Raw genomic sequence first — 18,127 nt, 5'->3', positions numbered from 1 at the left:
CTACAAGCCACTGATGCAGACCTTGGAACATCTACATTTTGAAAAGTCTAATAAATCCATGTAATATAGCCTACACCTTCACAATAAATACATTATTTATTTTAGACAGGTCTAAATAAACATGATATAAAGAAAATGTAGTCTATTTCAGAAGAACAGAATAGCATACTCTGAGTTGTCTTTATGTTAGGTCCTTATCTGGCTATGCCAAATGGCTGTGGGCTACACTAGCTCATTTAGCAGACAAGATTTGCTTAGGATTCTGTGGCATTCATTTATATTATTTTATAATATGAAGAAAACAATTAAACAAAGCTGAATAAAATAGAAAGGATATTTTCTCCAAACGATTTGAGGGAGTGCGCACATGCGGCCGTTCTGTGTTGAGTGGTTAACCTCTCTAGGGTAGGTGGCACCAAATCGTCCCACCTACGTAACAGCCAGTGTAATCCCGTGGCGCGTTATTCAAAAACCTCAAAAATGCAAAAACTTCAATTTTTCAAACATATGACTATTTTACACCATTTTAAAGACAAGACTCTCGTTAATCTAACCACACTGTCCGATTTCAAAAAGGCTTTACAATGAAAGCAAAACATTAGATTATGTCAGCAGAGTACCCAGCCAGAAATAATCAGACACCCATTTTTCAAGCTAGCATATAATGTCACATAAACCCAAACCACAGCTAAATGCAGCACTAACCTTTGATGATCTTCATCAGATGACAACCCTAGGACATTATGTTATACAATACATGCATGTTTTGTTCAATCAAGTTCATATTTATATCAAAAACCAGCTTTTTACATTAGCATGTGACTAGCATGTGACTAGCATGTGACTAGCATTCCCACCGAACACTGCCGGTGAATTTACTAAATTACTCACGATAAACGTTCACAAAAAGCATAACAATTATTTTAAGAATTATAGATACAGAACTCCTCTATGCACTCGATATGTCCGATTTTAAAATAGCTTTTCGGTGAAAGCACATTTTGCAATATTCTCAGTAGATAGCCCGGCATCACAGGGCTAGCTATTTAGACACCCAGCAAGTTTAGCACTCACCAAAGTCAGATTTACTATAAGAAAAATGTTATTACCTTTGCTGTTCTTCATTTTACATTTACATTTTAGTCATTTAGCAGACGCTCTTATCCAGAGCGACTTACAGTAGTGAATACATACATTTCATTTTGATTTCATGCATTTTTTTTTTTTTTGTACTGGCCCCCCGTGGGAATCGAACCCACAACCCTGGCGTTGCACACACCATGCTCTACCAACTGAGCCACAGAATGCACTCCCAGGACTTCTACTTCAATAACAAATGTTGGTTTGGTCCCAAATAATCCATTGTTATATCCAAATAGCGGCGTTTTGTTTGTGCGTTCAAGACACTATCCGAAAGGGTAAGTAAGGGTGACGAGCATGGCGCATTTCGTGACAAAAAAATTCTAAATATTCCATTACCGTACTTCGAAGCATGTCAACCGCTGCTTAAAATCAATTTTTATGCCATTTTTCTCGCAAAAAAAGCGATAATATTCCGACCGGGAAAGCGTGTATACGTACAAAGAGAGAGAAAATAAAAACATCTCGTGCCCTCGTGCACGAGCCTGAGTCTCAGAGTACTCTGACCGGCCACTATCCAAACGCGATAATGTGTTTCAGCCTGGTGCTGCCTCGATATCATTCAGCTTTTTCCCGGGCTCTGAGAGCCTATGGGAGCCGTAGGAAGTGTCACGTTACAGCAAAGATCCTCAGTCTTCAATAAACAGAGACAAGAAGAACAAGATCTTGTCAGAGAGGGCACTTCCTGTAAGGAATCTTCTCAGGTTTTTGCCTGCCATATGAGTTCTGTTATACTCACAGACACCATTCAAACAGTTTTAGAAACTTTAGGGTGTTTTCTATCCATATATAATAAGTATATGCATATTCTAGTTACTGGGTAGGATTAGTAACCAGATTAAATCGGGTACGTTTTTTTATCCAGCCGTGAAAATACTGCCCCCTAGCCCCAACAGGTTAAACAGCAAATGGAGGACACTTTTCCTGTGCCAGTCAGGTAGGCTATACTTCTGTTGTAAAGATAAGCAATGTGCTTAATATTATGAAAGTTGAGAAATAAGTATAGTAGGCCTAGCCTATAGAAAGCTGATGGGATCAATAGAAGCTATCACTCTGTTTTTGATTTTTGAATACATTTGCATTGATGTCAGAGTGATTTGAGGGACAATAGAGTGCTGAGTACCAGGCAGTTAGCAAGTTTGTTAGGCTACTAATGACCATCAGCAGCATCAGAGCTTGGAGAAGCCTAATTACCGTGAATAAATGGTCACGTTGAATTTGACTGCCTTCATGACTTGTGACCACTGTGTGGCGGTAATACGGTCACCGCAACAGCCCTAGGTTAGGCCTATCATTAGCATCATTATTTTGGAACATTTGCATGTAAGCCTACTGCCGGGTGCACATTTATGCTCAGTATTTTGATACGCATCGTGGGGATTAGGAAGTGAGTATACCCAATGCCCACTGAAAACTAAGCGGGTATACGGCATATACCCTCCACTACATCACTGATGCGCCCGATGGCAGGAGGGGGAAGTGTGAGGCCTTAACCTGCACTACTGACGTTACGGAAAGGTTGACTGCCCATTGTCCTGCTGTGTAAAAATGGTAGGAGGTACTCCCTTCCACTCCCTCCCTTTTTCTCTCTATTTCTCCCTCTCTTCATCCGCCCATCAACTCCATTAGTGTTTCAAGTCTTTCGGCCACAATCAAAATGCCGATGGACGAGCACTTCCTCTTGTGCACTCCCCACCTCCTGATACCCCTCCTGCACTATCAGAAACTTTCAATGCAGGAAATGCTGGGAGAAGGGGAGCTTCCTGTGAGCAGCCACACCACACCATATCTCATTGGGAAGGCTTCCTGGGACATTCTGCATGAATGAGTCCAATCCAATTGCCTTATTGAGAGGGACTACAGGACTAGAGGGACTAATACACTGTGGCTATGGCTCTGTATGTTACTTTATATGGTCAGAATTACCCAGGAGACACTGGAGCTAAAGGGACAGGTTTTGGAAGGAATGTTTTACAACAAAATGGCCACCAAAAAGTACTGTAAACCAGCTCAGGCTAACATTATTTTGACTGTTACTAAATGTGATTTGCACAGCATTATATGAGGTGAAATTAACAGTGTACTACACCAATTTTCCACTTATAAAGCTCAATATTTATGGAGTATAATCTACTATAAATGCCTTGGAGGGGCTCAAGTTCTGATTTGAACCAGCTGCCCTCTGGTCACCAGTTCATTTCCCTACCCAGAAGGCCATGTTGCTGCCCATTTGAGTGTCAGCCCATGGAACTCCACTACATGCTAGCATAGAGGACCTCCCTGAATGTATACATTATATGACTTATTTTCTGGTGGATTCAGTGTTCAGTTGGAACACTGGGCTTAGAGCAGCCTGTTTCTTCACTGCCTAATTCGATGTTCATTTTCTTTGGCCCGGGACACTAAGGTTGTGAAACAATCTCTCACTTTCCTCAGAAGAGGGATAATGGGCCATAGAGGAATGCACTGTACTGAGTTTGGGGCAAGACAGACTCTTGTGCTGTTGTGCTCTCCACTAGTTTAGTCATGTTGTTTTCTCACATATTCCCGTTGGCTTCATGACGGCCAAATATTTTCCAATAACTACTTTCCAGTGTTTTCCGTAACTTGTTTCCCAGACACAATGTAAACTGACTGCATTAAAATGCCACTCATTGGTTTTAACCCACACGTTTATCAAAAATCCCAGCTGTGATTGATGACAGATTTCTCAGTTAGCCTGTCAGTTGGTTGCTTTTTGGTTGGTTCCTGGCTTTATAGTCTTTTACATAGGATAATGGCTGAACATACTGTAAGCTGTGAGTGGATTTAGTTTTGTTCTGTTTGTGTTGGATGAACAAAAGCTGTGTGTGTGTGTGCCCCTTGTTCATGCTGGCTGGGGTCACCTCATGTATATCATGTTCTGCTGTCCTCTATCTCTAACCACTGGACCCTCTTTCTCTATTTTTCTTTCTCTCTTTCTATGTTGCTATCCCTTTCCATCTCTCTCTCTCTCTGCCCCCGTCTCTCCTTCCTCTCTCAGGTGAGGGTCAATGTGCCTGGCCTGCTCTGCTCTGTAATGTGGTTTGCAGCTGACATATCAGGGAAGACCAGTCCCCACTAGAATAATCTGCTTTCCGAGAAGGCTTCCTTTTCCTCCTAACTGATTTGAGGCCAGCTTCTTGACCTGTCACCAGATCAGGGCGGGTCACTTACTCCGAGATGTTCAAGGGGCACTCCTTCCGCAATAGAGAGAGAGGAGGGGCAGGTTAAGGAGGGCTAAGGAGCACAGAGGAAGGAACTAAGGAAACGGTGGGACTGTAACCAAAATACAGTGTTTTGGCAAAAGGGATTTAACAACAATACTGGGAAAATTAGAGACAGGTTGCCACGTCATGGCATTTGTGGGAAAAGGTGTATGCTTGTGTTAGTCATAGGTGTTTAATGGACTTGGTAACTGTGGGGTCCCATTGATTTGTTATGGACGAGAAGAAACAGCAAGAACTTTGAAATATACTGCTCAAAAAATAAAGGGAACACTTAAACAACACATCCTAGATCTGAATGAAAGAAATAATGTTATTACATACTTTTTTCTTTACATAGTTGAATGTGCTGACAACAAAATCACACAAAAATAATCAATGGAAATCCAATTTATCAACCCATGGAGGTCTGGACTTGGAGTCACACTCAAAATTAAAGTGGAAAACCACACTACAGGCTGATCCAACTTTGATGTAATGTCCTTAAAACAAGTCAAAATGAGGCTCAGTAGTGTGTGTGGCCTCCACTTGCCTGTATGACCTCCCTACAACGCCTGGGCATGCTCCTGATGAGGTGGCGGATGGTCTCCTGAGAGATCTCCTCCCAGACCTAGACTAAAGCATCCGCCAACTCCTGGACAGTCTGTGGTGCAACGTGGCGTTGGTGGATGGAGCGAGACATGATGTCCCAGATGTGCTCAATTGGATTCAGGTCTGGGGAACGGGTGGGCCAGTCCATAGCATCAATGCCTTCCTCTTGCAGGAACTGCTGACACACTCCAGCCACATGAGGTCTAGCATTGCCTTGCATTAGGAGGGACCCAGGGCCAACCGCACCAGCATATGGTCTCACAAGGGGTCTGAGGATCTCATCTCAGTACCTAATGGCAGTCAGGCTACCTCTGGCGAGCACAAGGAGGGCTGTGCGGCCCCCCAAAGAAATGCCACCCCACACCATGACTGACCCACCGCCAAACCGGTGGTCATGCTGCAGGATGTTGCAGGCAGCAGAACGTTCTCCACGGCGTCTCCAGACTCTGTCACGTCTGTCACGTGCTCAGTGTGAACCTGCTTTCATCTGTGAAGAGCACAGGGTGCCAGTGGCGAATTTGCCAATCTTGGTGTTCTCTGGCAAATGCCAAACGTCCTGCACGGTGTTGGGCTGTAAGCACAACCCCCACCTGTGGACGTCAGACCCTCATACCACCCTCATGGAGTCTGTTTCTGACCGTTTGTGCAGACACATGCACATTTGTGGCCTGCTGGAGGTCATTTTGCAGGGCTCTGGCAGTGCCCCTCCTGCTCCTCCTTGCACAAAGGCGGAGGTAGCGGTCCTGCTGCTGGGTTGTTGCCCTCCTACGACCTCCTCCACGTCTCCTGATGTACTGGCCTGTCTCCTGGTAGCGCCTCCATGCTCTGGACACTACGCTGACAGACACAGCAAACCTTCTTGCCACAGCTCGCATTGATGTGCCATCCTGGATGAGCTGCACTACCTGAGCCACTTGTGTGGGTTGTAGACTCTGTCTCATGCTACCACTAGAGTGAAAGCACTGCCAGCATTCAAAAGTGACCACAACATCAGCCAGGAAGCATAGGAACTGAGAAGTGGTCTGTGGTCCCCACCTGCAGAACCACTCCTTTATTGGGGGTGTCTTTCTAATTGCCTATAATTTCCACCTGTTGTCTATTCCATTTGCACAACAGCATGTGAAATGTATTGTCAATCAGTGTTGCTTCCTAAGTGGACAGTTTGATTTCACAGAAGTATGATTGACTTGGAGGTACATTGTGTTGTTTAAGTGTTCCCTTTATTTTTTGGAGCAGTGTATAAACAGTAGACAAATCAACATTTATGATTTTCAAATTAAGAGTCCCTCAGATAGAACATGCATTTAGTCTTTGAATGTGGAAAAAAATACTAAAGATTTACTGTGCACTGTAAACATAGTTGTTATATTTTAGGCAGGCATTTTCCAATGGTTTGTGTTTTGGGCTGTATGTGATTCAATCTTTCTTGGAGCAAGATGCGTCCATTGTGATTTCAGGGAGGATACCCAGTGATGAGATATTAGTAGGACTGTGGTCTCCTAACATCACAACAAACTCCTGACGCTTTCACTGTCTCTGTCAGTATGTAAGAACATGGAGCGGTATACTAAAACTCCTCTGCAGTTGTACCAGTCAAAGTGTATGAGATGAATACAGAATATCCTTTCTATGTCCTGATCCAACCCAATAGCCTAAAAAATACCTGGGCACAAAACCTGATTCTCTCTCAATCTGTGTCAGTGCATTACCACACTATCCTGCTTTGCCTTGAGTTATTTTCACAGCTAAATCGGGTGAGAGTCTTTGGAGATTCGGAACATTTTATGATAGCCTGAAAAGTTTAATTCAATTCATACTGAATTCAATGCCATTGGTGCAGACTACTTAATGTGAAGTCAGAAGTGTAAACCCCCTAAAGCAGTCATTGGGCGACAGACTGAAAGTGGCCAGCAGGGGCACCAAAAAAAGAAAGAACAGGAAGTTACCTTGGAAGAAGCCATACTCTTAAGGAGGCCTATCCACATCTGGTTGGCTGTGGGTGAATGTTACCTCAGCTTTGTGATGCCAAGATGTAGCTATTGTCCTGTGAGGAAGACGAAAGGTTGGACATAATGCCTCTGAAATGTTAGTGATTACTAGGGTTAGCATGTGGAGGCTAAGTTAAGAGGGTCAGATTGGTTAATATTGGTTATTATTGGTGGTCTTTGCCCATGTTCGCGATCATTTGTGGATATTATTAATGTATAATGAGAACTTTATGTATTATAAGGACTGGTAGACACCCTGCTGGTTTAATCATAACGTATACTTCTGTGCTGTGCTCGAATTCAACCCAGGTAGATGTGAGTGAAACTAGAACACTTTTACTGGCCATGGTAATCTCTCCCTAATTAGGGGGCCTAGTTTTCAGGTGCACTTTCCAGGGGTCATTCTGTCTGCCATTTTACCAACAAAACAATGAGCGCACAAGGAGGTATTCATCAGACTGCAATGTACTATTATATCCACCACATTATGTGTGTAGAGCTTAATGTTTAAATCACAGACTGGTCACACATTACCTGTAATGTTTGCAAAGCCTCTAGGATCCCAAATCAATCAATTGTACTTGGTTAATGCCAATATCCACACTTAATGAATCTGAACCAGTTGATTGTAAACTAAGTTAATGAAGCTTTGATTGTAATGGAGATCTAAGAGGGATGTGTCTGTGTTTTTTCTTTCTGCGTACAGGAAGCATTGTCAGTGGTGAGTGAGGACCAGTCGCTGTTTGAGTGTGCCTACGGAACTCCCCACCACGCCAAGGCGGAGATGACGGCAGCGTCGGCCAGCGAGTACGGCCAGACGGCCAAGATGAGCCCCAGGGTGCACCAGCAGGACTGGCTGTCCCAGCCACCCGCCCGCGTCACCATCAAGATGGAGTGCAACAGTGGACAGGTCAATGGCAAAAGGTACAGCAGTCCACCATTAACTTTACTTCTACATTGACTTTCATGTTGGTTTAATGCGAAACTAATAGTTTCTTTGGATAGATATTTCAAATTGTATTAAAATTGAATTTGTTTGAAACCTAACTACTTACTTATGAGTCTGTTTGGTCAAGTCATTGAAGAAAGTGTTTTTACAGTAAAATATCAGGAGTGCTGAGCAACTGCAGAAATATCTGCTCAGTGAGCCAATACAAAAGGACCTGCTTTACATGACAGATCCATTAGCCGTTACTGTTTTGGCATAGCACAGAGAATTTTCGGCCAACCTTAACTTGGCGATACTGTCTTCGTTCTTGATTCGGCCAAACAAAATGTCCGTGTCCAGTTGCAGGTGGTTCGTTTGAATTAAATAAATGCTCCGTTATTAAAATAAATGAATACAATTTACCATGAAGTAATCCAACAATGTATACACTACCATCTTGTCTATTTCAAATCTTCTCTCATTGATTGAGACAGGTGGGTCCGCCCCAAAGTCATGTCATTATGACACTCACCTGTCTCGATCAATGAGAGATTTTAAATAGACAAGATGGCGGTAAACACATTGTTGGATTACTTCATGGAGCAAGAAATGTATTCATTTTATGAATGGAGCTGTACAAAAGGCCGGCCAACTCAATCCGATTGGCCTGCAACCCTGTCAATCACCCTTCACACCTCTGTTCATCCAACCAATCAGGGTGCTTGGACGCACTTCAGGGCTCTGCCCCGCACATCTCAAGTTAGAGTCAGCCTCAGTCAGTAAACAGTCAGCTCCCCCAGTGCTACACACCAAACCTCCTGCCCTAGCTCCTGGCCCTGTGTCTTCCATCTCGCTAGGCTCAGAGTTATCTGCTTCTCTAGGTGTGTAGAGCTAGCGTCCCACCTCGACAACAGCCAGTGAAATTGCAGGGCGCCAAATTCAAACAACAGAAATATCATAATTAAAATTCCTCAAACATACAAGTATTATACACCATTTTAAAGATAAACTTCTTGTTAATCCAACCACAGTGTCCAATTTCAAAAAGGCTTTACGGCGAAAGCACACCATGCGATTATGTTAGGACAGCGCCTAGCCACAAAAAACCATATAGACATTTTCCAGCCAAGGAGAGGGCTCACAAAAGTCAGAAATAGCGATTAAATTAATCACTAACCTTTGATGATCTTCATCTGGTGGCACTCCCAGGACTCCATGTTACACAATAAATGTTTGTTTTGTTCAATAAAGTCCCTCTTTATGTCCAAAAACCTCAGTTTAAATTGCCGCGTTATGTTCAGTAATGTATTGTCTCAAATAACATCCGGTGAAATTGCAGAGAGCCAAATCAAATTACAGAAATACTCATCATAAACATTGATGAAAGATACAAGTGTTATACATAGGTTTAAAGATAAACTTCTTGTTAATCCAGCCGCTGTGTCAGATTTCAAAAAGGCTTTACGGCGAAAGCAAACCATACTATTATCTGAGGATAGCACCCCATCAAACAAACAATCATATTTCATCCAGCCAGGCGTGAAACAAAACTCAGAAATAACGATATAATTAATGCCTTACCTTTGAAGATCTTCTTTAGTTGGCACTCCAATATGTCCCATAAACATCACAAATGGTCCTTTTGTTCGATTAATTCCATCGTTATATCTCCAAAATGTCAATTTATTTGGCGCGTTTGATCCAGAAAAACACCGGTTCCAACTCGCCCAACATGACTACAAAATATCTCATAAGTTACCTGTAATCTTTGTCCAAACATTTCAAACAACTTTCCTAATACAACTTTAGGTATTTTTTTACGTAAATAATCAATAAAATTTAAGACGGGATAGACTGCGTTCAATACCGGACGAAAACAAAGTGGAGAGTGCTTTCAGGTTACACACCTCTAACAAACAGTACACTTCACTCGACCCTCGTTCTGAACAGCAATACTTCTTCATTACACAAAGGAAAACCATCAACCAATTTCTAAAGACTGTTGATATCCAGTGGAAGCAATAGGAACTGCAAGCAAGTGCCTTAGAAATCTAGATCTCCATAAAAAACCCATTGAAAAGAGAGTGACCTCAAAAAATGTTTTCCTGGTTGGTTTGTCCTCTGGGTTTCGCCTGCCAAATAAGTTCTGTTATACTCACAGACATCATTCAAACAGTTTTAGTAACTTCAGAGTGTTTTCTATCCAAATCTACTAATACTATGCGTATCCTAGCTTCTGGACCCGAGTAGCAGGCAGTTTACTTTGGGCACGCTTTTCATCCGGATGTGAAAATACCGCCCCCTAGCCTAGAGAGGATAAGGCACATGAAAGTTCACATGTTCGAGAAGGCATTTCTGCCAAAAAACGCATTTCAAACGGCTCTCCTGTGAAGTTGTGACTTGTGACATATGCCTAGTTTCCTGAATCGGGTCACATATCCGTGTATTGCATGCTATATTACAGCAGTCATTTGTTGGTATAATATCATGCATTATGTTTATACATCTCCTTGACTTGCATGTAGACTTTGTATATTATTACAATGGTGTAGGCCTACATTATTGTGTATTGCTCTGCATGGATCCTAATGATAGTTTACTCCGCCTTTTGCAGAACCACATCTATTTAAAACCCTTCAATGGAAGCAGCTGTGTCAGCATATGTGTGTGTGTGTGTGTGTGTGGTAGTGACAATTAAGACAGTAATGGGCCTCAACATGGTGTTCTAACCGGACAACACTGTAGTGAGCAGAACCTAAGCAATCAGCTTAAGTTAATAGCAGGACGACCGCTCAGACGAGCTCCAGCTAGCTGTTTTTTTCATGGTACTAGGTCTCACCGGAAACAGTTTTTTTCAGGAGCATTTTCTCAATTCAAAACGAACCACCTGCAACTGGACATGGACATTTTAGAAGACACATGTTTGGCCAAATCAAGAATGAAGATAGTATCCAATTTAATGTTGGTCAAAAATTCTCTGTGCTACACCAAACAGTACCTATCCTGTAACTGCTAATGGAGCATCACATTAGCCTGTTACAATCTGCTAACTAAGATCCCACTTACGTGCAAATTCTATATCATTTAGAATGAAGGATGGCCTGCCTAAGGTTCTACCCTAACATATACTTATCTGTCTGGACAGTGTAATCCAACTGAGCTACATGATACCGTAGGACATGTCTGGCCCATATCCTGTGTGCTCTGGAGAGTGCTAGCATTACAAGGGGTGTAGTAACAAAGAACCACCTCGTCCTAAGGGTCACAGTGCTACACCCTGGGGTCCACTGTGCACTGTGCTGCAGCCGCACTGCCTGTGGCCTTGATTTCCTGTCTATTGTCTGCATTTCTATGAATGTTCTTTAAACAGGCGGGTCGCTGCGGCCTGAAATCGAAACTCGCAGTGTAAATATTTAGAATTACGGGGGCAGAAAATGTAATGCGGTGGTATAGAGTCAGTTAAAGGGACGTCTGTTGTTTAAACCCAAAGCCGCCCATCAATAGTAAAGAGTCTTGCTTGGCCTACACAGTGACAGCCAGCAGCCGAACTACTTGCCAAACAGACGAGGAACTTGAATGACGTTTTCAGAGGAGGGAAGGAAGCAGAGGGAAAAAAACAACAGGCAGAGCCGCCTGAGTCCCAATCCAAGACAGAGTTGCTGCTGTTTGAATCCCAAACTCAAAACAGCTGTACCCCTCCAAAAAAAGGGCCGACAGTAATATTTATAACGTCTCACACGCGCAAGAACCCCCCCCCCTCCATCCATCCATCCATCCACCCCTCCCATCCCTACACAGCCATCCCCAATCCTTGGAGCAGGCATCTCCACAGACACCCCGGCAGAGTGCCTTATTTATCTGGCGGTGAGACACGGGAAAGATTGTTCCAATTAATGACGAGTCAGGGATCAGAGGAAGATTTACAGCAGAGATCAACACTTAGACAGCACTGCTTCTCCTGCACACACCACCATCCTCCCCTGTATTCACTAGGTTACTAGAAGGAGGCCTACTGCACTGCCAAATAAAGATACAGCATGTGTGTGTTTGGAGGGAGGAACACTGCAGGTGTTTGCACGCCGGGAGCTGTGTGTGTGTGTGCTCGCATGCGTGCGTGGTGCATGTGTGTGCACACCCGTATGTCTGTGTGAAGGCGTGCGTGTGTGTGCGTGCATCTGGGGACCCAAAGCTCAACCCGGAGTGTTCCAAAGCATCCCAGGAGTTTGGTCCAGTTTCTAGAGTGGATCATTTTAAAGATCCCGTTACATGCAATGGCAATGGGGTTCTTCAGCCTGAGTTATGGCTTCAAAATGGGAGGTGTAAGGGTACAGCTGGGTGACAGATAGCCTCAGCGATGGAAATTATTGCGGGGAATGTTGATGTGGGGGCTAGCGGGGATCCTGAGACAACCCTCATTATCTGGATTTAATGGGTGTGTGGACCACCACTCCCATGCCCCCCTCCATTGCTCCCCCTCTCCAGTACCCTCAGTGAGCAGCAGCAGGGTTTATGGGAAGTGAAGTGGGCCCAGGAGCCCAACCTCTTGGCAGATGAATTAGCCGACCCAAACTTGTAGAAGAATGAACAATGTTAGATTCAAGACAGGGCCGATGGGACGCCTGCACTCTTCTACACTAGGTTTGCCTTGGATTGTTTGTTCTTTGTCTTTGTCTGTCTCTCTCACACACTATCTAGCTCACCCTGTTTCTTTCTCCCTCTCATTATTATATCTCTATCCCTGTCTCTCTCTCTCTCTCTCTATATAGTGATAGAGTGGGTTGAATGTGTTTTAGCATGTGTCTGGGCCCTGTGGACAGTAGTTTAAAGTTGCCTCTGATGGTGACTCATATTGGGTGGGAGGCAATAGAGAAAGTGCGCTGCCTACATTAAAAAATACTATAGTATACTATGGTATAAATACTGTAATATTCACAGTAGTGTTTATGCGGACTAAAATCTAAAAAACACTACAGTGAATACTGTAGTTTTTACTGTAGTATACTGTAGTATTTACAGTTAACTATAGTATAAATACTGTAGTAAAATAAAATGGTAGTCAAATCAAATAAAACTTTATTTGTCACATGCGCCGAATACAACAAGTGTAGACCTTAACGTGAAATGCTTACTTACAAGCCCTTAACCAGTAGTGCAGTTCAAGAAGAGTTAAGGAAATATTTACCAAATAAAGTAAAGTAAAAAATTATAAAAACGTAACACAATAACATAACAGTAACGAGGCTATATACAGGGGGTACCGGTACCGAGTCAGTGTGTGGGGGTACAGGTTAGAGGTCATTGGTACTTGTAGGTAGGAGTGAAGTGACTATGCATAGATAATAAACAGCGAGTAGCAGCAGTGTAGAAAACAAATGGAGGGGGGGGGGGTCAATGTAATAGTCCGGTGGAGTTGATTCATTGTTCAGCAGGCTTATGGCTTTTGGTCCTAGACTTGGCGCTCCGGTACAGCTTGCCGTGAGGTAGCAGAGAAAACAGTCTATGACTTGGGTGACTGGAGTCTGTGACAATTTTATGGGCTTTCCTCTGACACCGCCTATTATATAGGTCCTAGATTGCAGGAAGCTTGTCCCCAGCCCTGTACAGCCCTGTTGATGTTAATGGGGGCCTGTTCGGCCCGCCTTTTCCTGTAGTCCACGATCAGCTTCTTTGTCTTGCTCACGTTGAGGGAGAGGTTGTTGTCCTAGCACCACATTGCCAGTTCTCTGACCTCTTCCCTATAGGGTGTCTCATCGTTGTTGGTGATCAGGCCCACCACTGTTGTGTCGTCAGCAAACTTAATGATGGTGTTGGAGTCGTGTTTGTCCATGCAGTCGTGGGTGAACAGGGAGTGCAGGAGGGGACTAAGTACACACCCCTGAGGGGCCCCCGTGTTGAGGATCAGCGTGGCATATGTGTTGCTGCCTACTCTTACCACCTGGGGGCGGCCCGTCAGGAAGTCCAGGATTGCAGAGGGAGGTGTTTAGTCCCAGGGTCCTTAGCTTAGTGATGAGCTTCGTAGGCACTATGGTGTTGAACGCTGAGCTGTAGTCAATGAACAGCATGTTCCTTTTCTCGAGGTGGGAAAGGGCAGTGTGGAGTGCGATTGTGATTGCGTCATCTTTGGATCTGTTGGGGCGGTTTGCGAATTGGAGTGGGTCTAGGGTATCCGGGAGGATGCTGTTGATGTGAGCCATGGCTAGCCTTTCAAAGCACTTAATGACTACCGACATGAGTGCTACGGACGGTAATCATTTAGGCAGGTTACCTTGGCTTCCTTGGGCACAGGGACTATGGTGGTCTGCTTGAAATATGCAGGTATTACAGACTCAGTCAGGGAGAGGTTGAAAATGTCAGTGAAGACACTTGCCAGTTGGTCCGCACCTATTTTGAGTGCACGTCCTGGTCATCCATCTGGCCCCGCGGCTTTGTGAATGTTGACCTGTTTAAAGGTCTTGCTCACATCGGCTACCGAGAGCATTATCACACAGTCATCCAGAACAGCTGGTGCTCTTGTGCATGCTTCAGTGTTGCTTGCCTCGAAGCGAGCATAAAAGGCATTTAGCTCTTCTGGTAGGCTCGCGTCACTGGGCAGCTCGCGTCTGGGTTTCCCTTTGTAGTCCGTAATAGTTTTCAAGCCCTGCCACATTCCACGAGCAACAGAGCCGGTGTAGTAAGGTTCAATCTTAATCCTGTATTGACGCTTTGCTTGTTTGATGGTTCGTCTGAGGGTATAGCGGGATATCTTGTCAGCGTCCGGATTAGTGTCCCACTCCTTGAAAGCTGCAGCTCGAGCCTTTAGCTCGATGTGGATGTTGCGTGTAATCCATGGCTTCTGGTTGGGATATGTAGGTACGGTCGCTGTGGGGACGACGTCATCGATGCACTTATTGATGAAGCTGATGACTGAGGTGGTATACTCCTCAATGCCATTGGATGAATCCCGGGGACATATTCCAGTCTGTGCTAGCAAAACAGTCCTGTAGCGTAGCATCCGTGTCATCTGACCACTTCCGTATTGAACGAGTCACTGGTACTTCCTGCTTTAGTTTTTGCTCATAAGCAGGGATCAGGAGGATAGAATTATGGTCAGATTTGTCAAATGGAGGGCGGGGGAGAGCTTTGTATACATCTCTGTGTGTGGAGTAAAGGTGGTCTAGAGTTGTTTTCCCCTCTGGTTGCACATGTGACATGCTGGTAAAGATTTGGTAAAACTGATTTAAATGTGCCTGCATTACAGTCCCCGGCCACTAGGAGCGCCACTTCTGGGTGAGCATTTTCTTATTTGCTTATGGCCTTATAGAGTTGGTTGAGTGAGGTCTTAGTGCCAGCATCGGTCTGTGGTGATAATTAGACGGCTATGAATAATATAGATGAGAACTCTCTTGGTAGATAGTGTGGTCTACAGTTTATCATAAGGAACTCTACCTCAGGCAAGCAATACCTGATATTGACAAAAAGACACACACCCCCACCCTTCGTCTTACCAGACGTAGCTTCTCTGTTCTGCCGGGGGCATTGAAAATCCCTCCAGCTCTATATTATCCGTGTCGTCGTACAGCCACGACTCGGTGAAACATAAGGTATTACAGTTCTTAATGTCCCGTTGGTAGGATAGTCATAATCGTAGGTCATCAATTTTATCTTCCAATGATTGCATGTTAGCAAGTAGAATTGATGGCAATGGGAGTTTACTCGCTTGCGTACGGATTCTCAAAAGGCAGCCCGATCAGTGTCCTGTTTTCCTCCATCTTTTCTTCACGCAAATGACGGGGATCTGGGCCTTTTCCAGGGAGAGCAGTATATCTTTCTCGTCAGAATCGTTAAAGGAAAAACCTTCTTCCAGTTCGTGGTGAGTAATCCCAGTTCTGATGTCCAGAAGTTATTTTCGGTCATAGGAGACAGTAGCAGCAACATTATGTACAAAATAAGTAAAAAAATAAGTTACAAACAAAGCAAAAAAACTAAGAAAATAGCACAATTGGTTACCGACATGTAAAATGACAGCCATCCTCTTCGGCGTCATTTTAATACAATAGTAATTAATGTAGTGTTTTTTTCAGTTTGTATTATACTGTAGTATTTAATGGTGGGTTTTTGAGAACATTACTGTAGTATTTACTATAGTCCTTTTTTAAATGATCTTTCACATAGCATTGGAGGCTTCTCCTTGAGGAAACCTACTGGAGAAATATTAAAAGAGCACATTTTCCATAACCTGTAGGTAGGTAGGTAGGTAGGTAGGTAGGTAGGTAGGACTGGGGTCTGACCGGATAGTTCAGAACACAATATGTGGTCTAAACTTGGCATGTAAGTTTCTTACTTATGGGTGGCAAAAATTGGGATATGGGGAGGGGAATAGGCAGGGTGTTTTTGCGGACTGTAGTGTTTTTGCAGACATTACTGTAGTATTTACGTCATAGTTTTTTTGCGGATAATACTGTAGTATTTACTATAGTATTCTACAGTATACTACAACATTCTGTAGTAAGAACTACACCTGATCGAGGAATACTACATTGTTTAGTATAGTATTCTACAGTATACTACAGAATTTAGTACCCCAGGACATCAACACAGGCAGACCAAAAACAGACACATTTTTCTGACAATGATGATGTTTTGCTCAGGATGTGATTTGGTTGGTGTGAATCCATTTCCATACTGGCCTCCCTTGGGGGTGTTTTGCTGCGCCAGGACAACCCACAGTTGACCTCAGCTCAACACTGATTGCAATTGTTTTTATAAAGTGAGGCCAAATACTTGCTGGCATCAATCAATCAAATGCTACAGCGGCATCTTTTGTTCCAGACTGCATCAGATAATTGGGCTACACGTACTGAGACAGAAGGGTGTTGTTTCCCTCACTCAGATGATTTGCAAATTGAAGTAAAATGATGAAAACACAGACGAAACACAGACAGTTTTATTTTTTTATTGGTCAAATATTTGGTGACGCCTGGCTTCCCATGGCATTCATGAATACATGCCACTGCAGATAGGCCTACTTTCACAATTAATTAGGGAAGGCTGCAGCAGTATGATCTTCTGGCCAAACTGTTAAACTCAATCAAGTGTAAATTGATCACAGAAAGACAATTTGGTTGTCTACCTCTCCAGTTGAAAAAAATGCTGCATTGACTGATATGAAATATGATTAGAAATCTTGAAGTATGGGCTATGAGCGTTACAGTTTGGGAATGCATGTGAACTATGATTTGTGTGCAAATGTTCTATAAAACTAATTGTTTTAGGCTTGTTTGATCGTGAAAACATGGTTGCGATAGAATATATTTTTTGTGCGTACCTTTTATAGTAATTTGGGCCATCTGAATTCTCCCCAACTTCATTTTCATATTGGAAGTTTTATTTTGGCCTAGTTTAATATCAGGCGTTCTTTTGCAACAGCTTGAAAATTCACTCCTAATACTCCCCAATATGATATTATCACATTTTTTAGTTAAACTCAAACTAGTATAATGTTTTTCAATCAGGCGAATTTCGAGAGACTTTTTAGTCCCAAGTCACACCTTGGACATCTCTCACCTCTTGTTCAACTCATAGATCCAGATATCACATCCTTATGGCTTAATGATGGATTCCCTAACGATGAGAGTTCCATATTCCGGGAAGGCAATCACTCAGGTTGTGCTATTTGTCTGATGGTGACCATTTTCTTCCACCTGAAATATTCGTAGTGAAGCATTCACCTAATTTTTTTATATGTTGACCCTCTGAACCCCATTGACTCTAGAGTCTGCAGCCTAGTTGCTAACGTTTATGTACACATGTAAGAGAGACCCCCTTTGTCAGGCCGCATTTCTGCCAAGTAAAAAAAACAGAAGGTATTTAAGACGGTCTATGTTGCAGCAGCAATGTGGTAATTTCAGTTGAAAGTCTCATGTTAAAATTCCAATCTGGAAACTGGATCAAAAGAAATGGACATGTTGTCAATGGACAGTCTTTGGGACTACCAGCACTACAGGCAGTTAATCCTGAGAATAAATATAAAACCTCTCTCGATGAAGGTGCTGTAGAATAGTTACTGTAAAATGTAGGACTAACATTAATCGTTAGCATTCACGCTATTGAAATAAGACTGGATTAAAAAATCCCTCTGACACCAGATCTGACAATAAATCACTTTTGTGTTTTTCTTAACTTTGAAACAGCTATTACCAAATCACATGCATCTGGCCTGTACCCGTGGCAGGACAGCCTCTCCATCAAGGCTGGGT

At 43.3% G+C, this 18,127-nt stretch overlaps 1 protein-coding gene and 1 pseudogene across 7 annotated transcripts in view; one reads left to right on the top strand and one right to left on the bottom strand.

Moving 5' to 3' along the window:
• The window catches only part of LOC106567682 (transcriptional regulator Erg-like), a 105,812-nt gene that overhangs the window by 74,008 nt on the left and 13,677 nt on the right, over positions 1 to 18,127 (top strand). For all 7 annotated transcript variants that reach the window (XM_014137254.2, XM_014137253.2, XM_014137249.2 and 4 more), the window contains one exon: positions 7,671 to 7,888. In XM_014137254.2, coding sequence (XP_013992729.1) covers positions 7,671 to 7,888 — 218 coding nt within the window. The remainder of the gene's footprint in view (positions 1 to 7,670; positions 7,889 to 18,127) is intronic.
• On the bottom strand, positions 16,048 to 16,099 carry LOC123726253 (uncharacterized; annotated as a pseudogene).

The sequence above is a fragment of the Salmo salar genome, chromosome ssa13 (genome assembly GCF_905237065.1).
Source record: "Salmo salar chromosome ssa13, Ssal_v3.1, whole genome shotgun sequence".
In the NCBI taxonomy this organism is placed as follows: Eukaryota; Metazoa; Chordata; class Actinopteri; order Salmoniformes; family Salmonidae; genus Salmo; species Salmo salar.
The sequence above is the reverse complement of the archived record's forward strand: the minus strand, read 5'-3'. Positions and strand labels throughout refer to the sequence as shown.